The sequence below is a fragment of the Pundamilia nyererei genome, unplaced genomic scaffold (genome assembly GCF_000239375.1).
Source record: "Pundamilia nyererei isolate P.nyererei 1_Seehausen unplaced genomic scaffold, PunNye1.0 scaffold00436, whole genome shotgun sequence".
NCBI classification, from domain to species: domain Eukaryota; kingdom Metazoa; phylum Chordata; class Actinopteri; order Cichliformes; family Cichlidae; genus Pundamilia; species Pundamilia nyererei.
This window is the reverse complement of record NW_005187837.1, coordinates 103,801-115,221: the sequence shown is the minus strand read 5'-3', so window position 1 is coordinate 115,221 and position 11,421 is coordinate 103,801. Positions and strand designations below refer to the sequence as shown.

Below are 11,421 nucleotides of genomic sequence, written 5' to 3'. Positions count from 1 at the left end.
GCTTCGTTTACATCACGTGTGAAGTCATCCATGTGGTTTATTTTAATGACGCCTGTAGATTTGGACAAAACAGTGATAGTGTTGGAAAATGACTGACTACATTTCTCTTCTCTCCCTTTTCAGGACGAACGTTGAACCTCTGCTTGATGGGTGCAGTTACTGCCGGGTGACAGAGGATGATATTCAGGCCAGCCTCAGAAACATCTTTCATTACTGCTTCGGTTGGGTCTTGGGTTTTGGGCAACGGCGGTCTTGTGACTCAGACAAACTACTGACTTTATTTTCAGTGTCGATTGCAAAGAACGTAAACTCAACCCTGAGTCGTATCACAGGGTCCACATCCTTGCAATCAGATAGATCCCCAACAAACAAACTTTGTTGGGATGGTTTACAGTGTAGTGAACATTTTAAAGGACTGTGCAAAGACCTTAGCTCCCCCTTTTGTAGATGGTGAGAGTCGCAGCTATAGCATTGTTGAATCGCCAAACTCTGAGGAAGATGACGACTTTAAATCAGAGTCTGTAGAGACTTGTAAAAGCACACAGACTCAAGCTTGTGTAGGTGAGGGAGATTTGGGTAGCGAGGTCAACAATGATATATTTCAAATCACTGATGTCCAAAATCTTGACCTGAGAGTTCAGAGAGTGAAGAAAAATGTAGCGACGCCCCGCAGTGTTCGTCTGGGACGCTTCCTACGCCTGCAGAGACCGATACCTTTCTCACTTTGTGTCTTGCAAATTTAGTCGCTCACGTTTCTGAGAAAACACAAACAACTGCTGTAAAGCTGAATTTTCAGCAGATAGTGACTGATATAAGAGAGAAGATTGGGGGAGACTTGACTCCTCTAAAAACTGTAACAAACTTGTACATCATAATGTACAAAGACCTGTGTCGCAAATTTGGATCCAAATACGTGCTTCAGTTTGTGATGGAAAAGGGTCACGCGACTTTTGTAGCAGCCGTTGTGGAGCTATTAAAAGCGGAGCTAAAAGCATTGAGTGGCTCCAGTCACGCGCCGAGACGTTTAGAAAGTGACAAAAGCGTTTCTCCAGCCAGTGAGAAGAAAATGCAACAATCTGCTAGTGAAGACAAGGTACAAAATGGATCCACAGGTTCCCAGAAAGACAGGCCGAGAAACTGTATCGTTAGGGCCCTCACTTCTTTTTGTAGATCTTTGAGGAGGCTGTTCAGTTGCTGCATGAGCAGCGAGTCAGAAACAGAGTGACAGAGTGAGCAGCAGCGGGTCTGTGGGGCCTCTCACAGTGCAGACATGCACTTTGATCGGACACTCTAAATCACTCACATAATTTGCTTCTTAATTTGGAAATAAAATGAGCAGAAAATGAAACAAATGTGTTTGTCAGAACATTTAATTGTTAAATGTGTATAATGGTTTGTAGTCTCATCAATCACAATGTAGAGACAATCGCACAAACTCGATTTGGTGAGAGCACTTTGAGTTGGTTTGTCATTGTGGGTTAAATGTAGATATTTATTCTAGATATTTGGCACAAAGGCATCCTCAGCTCTGTAACAGAGAGGTGTTGGCTCTGTGTGAAAATGTCCTGATGATATCAGTACTTTTGATTTTAGCCTGACTGATCAAGTTCCAGTTAAAGGGTTTTGACTGTCTTGAGAGACGGCACATTGTAGACAGAGAGCCATATTCCTAACTGTAAAAATCAAAAAACAGTCTTAGGCTACGTTCACTCTGCAGGTCTTGATGCTCAATTCCGATTTTTTGATCAAATCTGATTTTTTTGTCTGCTTGTTCACACTACAATTAAAATGCGACAGCAAACGCGCTCTAGTGTGAACGCTCAGAGCGGCCGCATGCGCTCTGTTTAGACCCAGAGCAAACAGTATTGTGTGACTGATGGCCCTTAATGTAAAGACTTCAGACTTTACGTTTCCCAGTTTTGTTTTAAGTTATAAAGTTTTGTTATTTACATTTGGCCTAATAATGATCCTTACTGCTGTTTTAGAGGAGCGCTGCTTCTAGCTGCAGATTTCTGTCAGAATCTGCAGATTACACAGTACAAATAAAATGTTCACGTTTCTCCAACGTTGTCTTCCCAACAATTTCACCATGTCGGGCGCTGATAGTTGGCGTCTGTCTTGTGTCAGTGACGTAGAAGACGGATTTAATGCAACATGACCATCAAACAGCAGTCGCTTTCTAAAAAAATCAGATATGTATCGGATTCAGCACCACATACGAAAGTGACCCAGATCGGATTTGAAAATATCGGATTTGTGTCGTTCACACCGTCACACCATGATCGGATAGATGGGTCGCAGAGGGTCAAAGAAGTCGGATTTGATGCGCTTTCCCCTGCATCCGATGTGAAAGGACCTTTATGCTGCGCACTGTGACTCACAGCCATGGTCCCGGGTCAGCCCTGACTTTGTGTTAAACTAATCCTAAATTAATAATGGTATTTCTAACCACTGATATACCACAACTTTATCCTTTCAACAGCTGCTGAAAGTAAGGGCACCTAACTGCTATCGGATATTTATATAGAGATCCTCCAGCTTCAAACTGTATTACCTTTCAAGGACCTGCAGTCCAAAAAAGCACCCCTCCGACAGCCAAACTCATCTGTTCTCTGATTGGATAGTTACATTTGTGATTGACATGACATTGGCCAATCAGATGAAAGGAAGAAAAATAGGGTCAAAATTTGTACTTGTAACTTGCAGGTTTTTTTTTTTTCCACGCACAAATCTTCTTTTACACACACAAATCTTTTTTACGCACACACAAATTCTGTTTACACATACAAATCCTGATTTACAAGTACAAAATATTTATGACCACATTTTGAGCCCATAAGTGTTCTGTGAGGTTAGCTCCCACATGTGTGACCCGCTCGCATGGGAAGGACAGAGTTTGCTTTTTACAATGGGGTGTTAGCATCCAAACATATGAGCCAACAGATGGAGGAGAGAGGAGTAGTTGGGACGTGGTCGTACGCAGAGAAAAAGAACTGATTTGAAAGAAAATGTTGGGAAAAAGAAAAGTGGAGAAACCACTGCGGGTTTGTATGTAATGATAGGCTTTATTTACAGTAAAATCTAGTAGTTTGCAGTAAATGTTATGACATCTGCAAAGATCTGAAAGAAACTAATGATGTCGCTGTTCACAGGACAAAATTAGATCACATAGGTCAGTGTCATGAGGGCCAAAGCGTCGGTGTGGACACCACATAATGCAAACTTCATGCATGACTCCAGCTCAGGACATATTTGCATGCCACCCTCCTCTCTCTGATTTCCACTGTTTCTTGCCTACGTCTACAATCTGTGACAGAGATGCAGGGATTGAGTAATTTGTTTGTTTTTTATTGTGAGGTATAAAAACAGTTTTTTTCCCCCATTCGAGGAAAGAAAGTTTACCATTTTCACACAAACAAATATCATTTAGGAAAATGATAGAATTATTTATTTTGATAAATAATGAAGTTGAGTGTAAATCGTCCACAAACCTGCGCATTTCTTTATGAACAGAAGGTACAGACGAGCCGTCTACGATGAGCTGTGCTGATATATGAACAGCTGTCTGTGACTACAGGCCTGATTATCTGCTGCGCTTTTTCCTCCCACGCCTTTGCCTCATAATACAATTTGATTTTTGCTGGTTTATTTGTTTACTTGTCTCTTCTCTAGCCACACAGTTGCAAGCGTGGGAATCGGAAAATTGTTCCTGTTTAATTTCATTCATTGATTTAACACCAAAACAAAACATAAAAATACAGACTCTTTCCCAGTAATGCAATCATCTCAGTGTCTGTTTAACACTGTTGTTCTAAGAAACCTGCAAAAATACAGGCATAATTATGATTTAAATAAGGCAATGTCTGACTAAAGATTAGGTAAACCAGCTTCAGCACTCAATTTGGTTGCTGCTCAAAATGTATTTAGATTAGATACCCTGCCTTTTCTCCACTAAATGTGCAGTACAGAAGGTTTGTATTTTGTTTGATGGTCTTAATAATACAAATTTCTTAACAACCGAGCAGACAGGAGCCAAAAATAAGAAAGGCAAAGAACTGTGTTAACAGAACCATCGCATCTCGGTCGTCATCCGTCTTTGACTGACAACTGCGGTGCAGGTGGTACGAAAATGATTTAAAGCTGTGTGACAGCAACAAAACTGAGCGTATGATTTAAAGGCACATTATCCAAGTAGTCGAGGTGCAATTAGATTAACCTCACCTAAGAGTGATGTTTACACCTCAGTCTGCAGAAACAGCTGGTGTTTCATATCCAGTGGCAGATGTGTCCCGTTAGATGTAATCCTTTATTGGTGGGCTTTACTAAATGTTCTACTTTTATTCCCCCTGGCAAAATGTCTTTACTTTAGTACTGCAGTATTTTCACAGCAGGGTGGGAGGTCTGAGGTTTTACATAACTGCTAGTATAACTTTTTCCTTCCTACTATAATACAGACAACAAGCTTCCACTTTAGTCTGCTAAACTAAATTAAGCCTGGCGGGGTCGTACATCTTATTTTACTTCTGTGTGTTTTACCATTTTACAATCAGTCTTTTTAAATACTGTTTTATGCGTTATAGAGGCAGTAATAAGCAGCCATATTTTCAGTAAGCAAAATATTTACATTGATTATCATGGAACCGCTTATTTTCAGCAACAGCAGACAAACAATATAGCACCACTGCTTTTCCTACCTTAACGTAGTCCACTGTGGCGTCGGGCCCGGCTGCAGGCTCCCTGGGGAACACAGACAGAGACAAGGTCCGATTTAGAGAACACATCCTGCCAAAAGGACCCAGATGGGACCTTTAGGTCCTCCTTATAGCTCCTATTACAAATAAACTGCACAGTCAAGGCCGCTCGCTGACTAGTGCTGAAGATGGGTATTCAGCCCTCGTCACTCCGTAGGAGATGAATTATAGGTGTGGAGGTGTGGCACTTTTTCTTTAAAGGTCTAACAGGGTGATCCAAACAAGTGCCTGTATGATAAGAAGCCAAACCTGCGCTCTAAAGCAGAGGGCTGATTCTTGTGGCAACGCAGAGTTAATCCACATCTACTACTGTAGGTCCCACTTGGGAGTGGGTTTCTCAAAGAAAAGAAAAACGAATCAAGTGGAACCAAAGTTTGCACTACACTGCTTTAAGTCTCCTGTTTTCCCGGTTTCGCTGCCTGACTTTCACTCCCTTTCTTTTAGTGGTAAACATGTTCCCTTACTGCCTGTCTGACTTGGCCTCTCTCTCTCTTTCTCTCTCTCTCTCCTCCCCCATCATAACACATCACAGCCACACGCCTGCCATTCAGAGTCCACTGACAATTTCACAGAGAGGTTAGAGCACACACACACAAACACACACTTTTCTAATTTCCTCTTTTTGCATTTTTCTGTAATTCTCTTATTCACAAAAAAATGCTTTTGTCCATCTTCCTAATCTCAGCTTACACGCGCTGCAGTTTTATCTGCTTTTTTAATCACTTTTGTTTATCAATTGTTTAAAGATCAGATTACTCATTTTCAGTCTTCGTATTTTTGTTCTCCGTTTGTTTTTTCCGCCAATGTTAGCTTGTCACATTTTATCCCTTAACAAAACTCTTTCGGTGCTCTCCATCTCTGCGTTGAACATTGGTACTCGAGTTGCAGCTCAGTCTCGACAGGAGGCTTACAAACAGGGGCTCAGTGAAAGGGGTAATTAGCTCAAATCCGTGGCTACATTACCAAGGTTGGTAGTTTAAATCCCTTAGGCCTGCACTGGTTTTCCCACGGGAATATTAGCACAGTCCATTACTTACCAAACCAAATATGTGCAGCTCTAAGCCCTCGCAGTTTGAACATGGCCCCAAATAATGAGTGGGATTTAGTTATGTAACTGAACAGAAGCCCCCATTCACAACAATGTATAGTCATCATTCATGGAAGGTGTTCAGATCACTCTTACCCTTAATGAGTTTGCAGAACCGATGAAATGCAGCATATTAAACCTGATTCTATTTTAGGTGCACAGATCAGTCATCTGGCAGGTCGTCAGGGCTTACAGATGAAATCTGCACCGAGGTTTCCTCTCAGTGGCTGTGTCTGACACCATCAGGAACTTCCTGAAGGTGCTGAGAGAAAGCACTTTCAGCTGCACCACAAGGAGTCGCTACAGTAGGTCGCTCCGCCAGGTTGATTTTTTGTTTTGTTTTGTATTGTCTCCACCTAAAATCAAACTGGGCATCCTTCACCAGTGTAAACCCCTACACTATACACTAAACATTCAGCCATTGCAATAATACCATGTGTGTGTTGCATTCATGACATTTTAGAATGATTACCAACAAAACTTAAAAATTGCCAAACAGATGAAAACAACATCCATTAGCATGTGTAGTCCTATTTAGAAACAGATGAGTACAAAATAAATCAAATTAAATGTACTATAAAGTAAAACTTTATGCACTTTGAGTATACTGGAGCGGAACTAATTTCTTTGTGAGGTTTATTTGACGATTGTATGACTCAGTCCGTCACTGTATTTGGAAAAAGCGCCATAAATGTAATGTTGGGGAAATTTTTTGAAGTCTAAGAATGGGGCGCTCTTTCAGGAATTCACGCTCTGAACCGCCCCCTTGCCTCACCTCCTAAACTGCCACAAAACTAGCAGCAGCATCGAGTTTGAAGATGTGATCAAGTGCTTTCGATCTACTCTACTTTCCACAGCATTTCCGAAATTGCTCCCTTTCATTCATTCCCATACAGATGCCGTGTGCTTGTTCCTGAAACGTCTTTTCACATTTTTGGGGTTATTTTTTTTTCACTGTAGACCATTTACAGAAGTAAGACAAGACACGTTTCAGGTATTAGCAGAGACAGCAAACAAATCTGTTTGCCTGCTGTTAAATTCTCAATTTTCCTTTGCTTTCTTTAAAAAAAAAAAAAAAAGTAAAATATACAACTATGTGTACAGGGAGTGCAGAATTATTAGGCAAGTTGTATTTTTGAGGAATAATTTTATTATTGAACAACAACCATGTTCTCAACGAACCCAAAAAACTCATTAATATCAAAGCTGAATGTTTTTGGAAGTAGTTTTTAGTTTTAGCTATTTTAGGGGGATATCTGTGTGTGCAGGTGACTATTACTGTGCATAATTATTAGGCAACTTAACAAAAGACAAATATATACCCATTTCAATTATTTATTTTTACCGTTGAACCAATATAACATCTTCACATTCACAAATAGACATTTCTGACATTCAAAAACAAAACAAAAACAAATCAGCGACCAATATAGCCACCTTTCTTTGCAAGGACACTCAAAAGCCTGCCATCCATGGATTCTGTCAGTGTTTTGATCTATTTTTGACTTTTCTGAGCCTGTCAAGTCCTTCTTTTGACCCATTTTGCCAAAGGAAAGGACCTTGCCTAATAATTATGCACACCTGATATAGGGTGTTGGTGTCATTAGACCACACCCCTTCTCATTACAGAGATGCACATCACCTAATATGCTTAATTGGTAGTAGGCTTTCGAGCCTATACAGCTTGGAGTAAGACAACATGCATGAAGAGGATGATGCACTCCCTGTATGCATCCATGCTCTCCCCTGCTATTCCAAAATTACAGGATGAAGCACCAAGCGATAGATATTGCTTTCTCCATCCATCCATCCTCTTTCACTTATCCAATATAGGGGTCACAGTGGGGATGGCGCCTATCCCAGCTGTCTGATAGGTTGTGTACACCCTGGACAGGTCACCAGTCTACTGCAGGGTAATAGAGACACAAACGTTTATGCTTACATTTGTACCTAAATTCAATTTTAAAAGTCACCAGTTAATCTAACACATATGTCTTTGGATTGTGGGAGGAAGCTATAAATAGCCAGAGACCTTCTTGCCGTGAGATGACAGTGCTAACCACTGCACTGCTGACATGCTGACAAAATTTAAAATGTGAACTGCTGGTGATACTCTATATCAAAGCAATAGGAAGCTTCTACCAATGGGAAAAGAGCTGTGAGTGGCTGCAGAGCCTCTGTCCTATGTTATAAAAGCACCTGCTGCAGGTAATGCATTATGTTTGGCATACGCTGATTAGTGCTTGATATTCAATGCTGAAGATAAAGGACATAGAAGCAGTAGAGGAATTTCTGTGGTTTGAAATCTAAACTAAAAGCAGAAACTCACTGAACATTTTCTGTATCCATGTGTGTTGCTTCTCTGAGGTCAGTGGTTTGCTGGACCTTTGATGGGACCAAAGTTTTTTACCACTCCAACCACTTGCCCCTTGTAACCTCAGCCTGGATCTCCAGGATTAGGTGGGTTCAATGCAGACAGACAACACCCATCTACATCCTCCTGGGTTAAAAGTGCCAAAATTGAGGGAGGGAAATTCCCTTTTTTGAAAATTCCCCTCAGGCAGGTCAAAGGTCAGGCTCACAAACAGAGTGATAGCCCCGGAGCAAACAGAGATTCGGTGTCACTCCTTGTGTGCTAGGTTAGCAATGTTTACTCATCCTGGCTACAGCGTTAAAAGAATTTAAACAGAGCATGATGGATGTGCGATAGCGAAGCATTCCAGGGGACACGAGCTGACCACTGCGAGGCAGCACTCGCCACAATCTTTTTCTGGCTACTGTTGTTCTTTGCGCTTCACCGCACAATACTCAGCAAGACCACAACTGGCTTAAGTTAGGAACTACACTATATTTGTGTGTGTGGGAGAGAGAGTGTGTTGAAGGGAGGCTAAGACAGAGAGAGAGAGAGACAAGGATAGGGAGAAATGGAAAAAGTTGATGGCAGCATGCAGAGTCTGAATGCAGCCTACAGAGGTCAGTGTGCTTCCATTAGAAAGTGAAAAGTCTCAATTTACTGTCAGTTTGTGTTTATCTTAGCTGATTTCTATGCATTCTAGTTTTAATACCACAGGCTGAACAGTTATTCTAAAATAAATGGCATTAATTAATTCCCAAAAGGCATTTGATCTTAGTTTCGTACAATATGCTGCAAAACACACTGGCTCTGTTGGCAGACAGTTGTCCTACAATGCAAAGCAGAAATGAAACGGAGTAACAAAAACTAAATAAACTGATAAATTAGAATAAATTAGAATAAGAACGGCTCTGACACCTGGCATCTTTTCAGATACAACATCTTTTCAGTACAAACAGGTAAAATACAAGGCTAAATGTCATTTGCACTGCTGTAGATAGCAGATTTACTCTGAATCATCCCCTTTCCAGGACAATCTGTTGAGTTTAGCCTACAAAAGGACATTTTTAGTGAACCTTTTGTAATGATTCAGCTTTCACAAAACTACAAAAAAAAAACAATAATATTGAGTGCATTTGGAAACAGGAAGTCCATTTTGTTCTTGATGATCAATGATGATCTGTTTACTGGTATGCATTTTATAGTGCATCCAAGGTATCCAAGGTAGCATAATGTTTAAAATTAAACACTGAACTATTGTTCTAAAGGAATGTTTGATATCTGTTTGTGTAGAATTTGCTTTCCATGGACTTGAGATCCGTGCACGATTGCGTTTGCTTCGTTTTATCCATTTATACAATTTGTTGCATCTTATTTTATACGGTAAAGCACTTTCTGGCTCTTAAAAAGCACTATATGAACAAACCTTACATAAAGTACTTGTTAGTGAGTTATTGTTAGCGGGTGGGGAATTCAGAATTTCATTTACACTATACAAATAAAAAGAAAAGTTTCAGATGTCACCAGTCTGTTATTGTCCATCTATACTCCCTCCAACTCTGAACTCTGTCTGCTCAGTTTCCTCCTCCCCCTCCTTTCTTGGTGGTCCTAGAGCTGCCCTCAAAGGTCAACACAAAGACACATGGACCAATGGGAAGATAGTGTGACATAAGGTTAGGGGTCATAGGCCAGCAATGGACAGTCAGTGGTTACATTCCATAAAGACATACTCATCATTTTACAGAAATCTCTGCTGTGAATTGTTTGTAGTTTGAAACCAAATGACCAGAGGTGGGAGGAAACTCTGGAATTTGGAAAATTTCTGGGAGTGTTAAGATCACAGTAAGCAAGCAATCTATATGTGCACTAGAAAAATAAAAAGTTTGAATGTTTTAGTTTGAATAGGAAAAAGAATTTGGGTCAACTCATAAAAACTAAGAAGAACCAGCATAATTGAACAGGAAACTTTAAATTTGAGGATGTGGACTTGAATAAGATACTTTCCTTTCTGTCAGGTCATTAGCTGCCATCCTTACATTATGGCTCAGTCACCCTAGAGTCAAAATAGAAGAGCGTGTGACTAGGTGGTTGTCATGGTTGCACATGTCCTCAACCTCAGGGTGATCACTTTCAATCACAAGGTTTGCCTGGGTGCAGAAAGCACATGGCTACAAAAACTGTGGCCCAACTTGGCTTGACTGCGACCACACTCAGACAGATTGGAGTGCGCAAGCAAATTATTGCCGTCTAATTCATAAATGCAGACTTGCAGCTTGCCAACACACTGTAATCAATCTGACGACAGCAATTGACTGAGTGGGTGCAAACCTGGTCCTTGTCTTTGAAGCAACCATTTCAAAGGCATCGAGATCCAAAGTTTATTACTTAAAGTTGCAATAATTTTGGATCTGCTCTGACTGCTTAAAGGGAACACTATTGACATTCTTTGCTGTCAGCCTAAAGTGGAGTTAATGGCAAACAATCTAAATCAAATTAGACACGTTTTAAAAAAAATGAAAAGTAGCTCAGAATGCAAAACTGTGTTATATCACCTGAAGTTATTCAGCTCAATTTTATTTGTATAACGCCAAATCACAACAACAGTCTCCTCAAGGTGCCTCGCCCCAGTGGGGCTGTGAGTTTTGGCCTGGAATAATTCAACAACTGAGTGGTAATGACGACAGAGAGTTCACAACATGAGAGAGACAAATATACTAACTGAGCCTTATTTGGAAATACTCTGGATTTGAGTCAGTAGATGGATAAGTTTAAAAACTCAACTGCGCTGATTCATCACTGAAACGACCAGGTTATCAAGCTATCACAGCAGGTCCCTGGTGGTTTGTTTATCTCCAGTTTCATGCTGAGCAAAAGATAAGACTGTGTTTTCGTGTTTTTCTACACAACAGCATGCTCACTTTCCTTCCGTTCCCTCTTTACCCAGTAACCTAATAATCGTATGTGTTTCCTGAGTATGTAGATATTTTGAAAAGATATGCTTAATTATCTGTAGTCTCGATATTTGGACTCAACATCTGAATGGTTCAAACCTGCACAGGTAATCTGAAGGAATAATCAAAAGCAACTTTTGCCTGATTCTCACAGTCTTAACTTGAAGTAAGGCTGGGGGGAGGGGGGGGGGTGTCAAGATCTCTGTCTAAATAAATAAATCTGGGTAGATTCCCAGATGATTAAACATGCAACTATTTCACATTCAAAATGAGTAAAGA

The 11,421-nt window shown here is 40.5% G+C and overlaps 1 protein-coding gene across 3 annotated transcripts in view; it reads right to left on the bottom strand.

Annotated features, from left to right (window-relative positions):
- The window catches only part of bcar3 (BCAR3 adaptor protein, NSP family member), an 80,464-nt gene that overhangs the window by 31,647 nt on the left and 37,396 nt on the right, over positions 1-11,421 (bottom strand). For all 3 annotated transcript variants that reach the window (XM_005753529.1, XM_005753531.1, XM_005753532.1), the window contains one exon: positions 4,695-4,737. In XM_005753529.1, the coding sequence (XP_005753586.1) occupies positions 4,695-4,737 (43 nt within the window). The remainder of the gene's footprint in view (positions 1-4,694; positions 4,738-11,421) is intronic.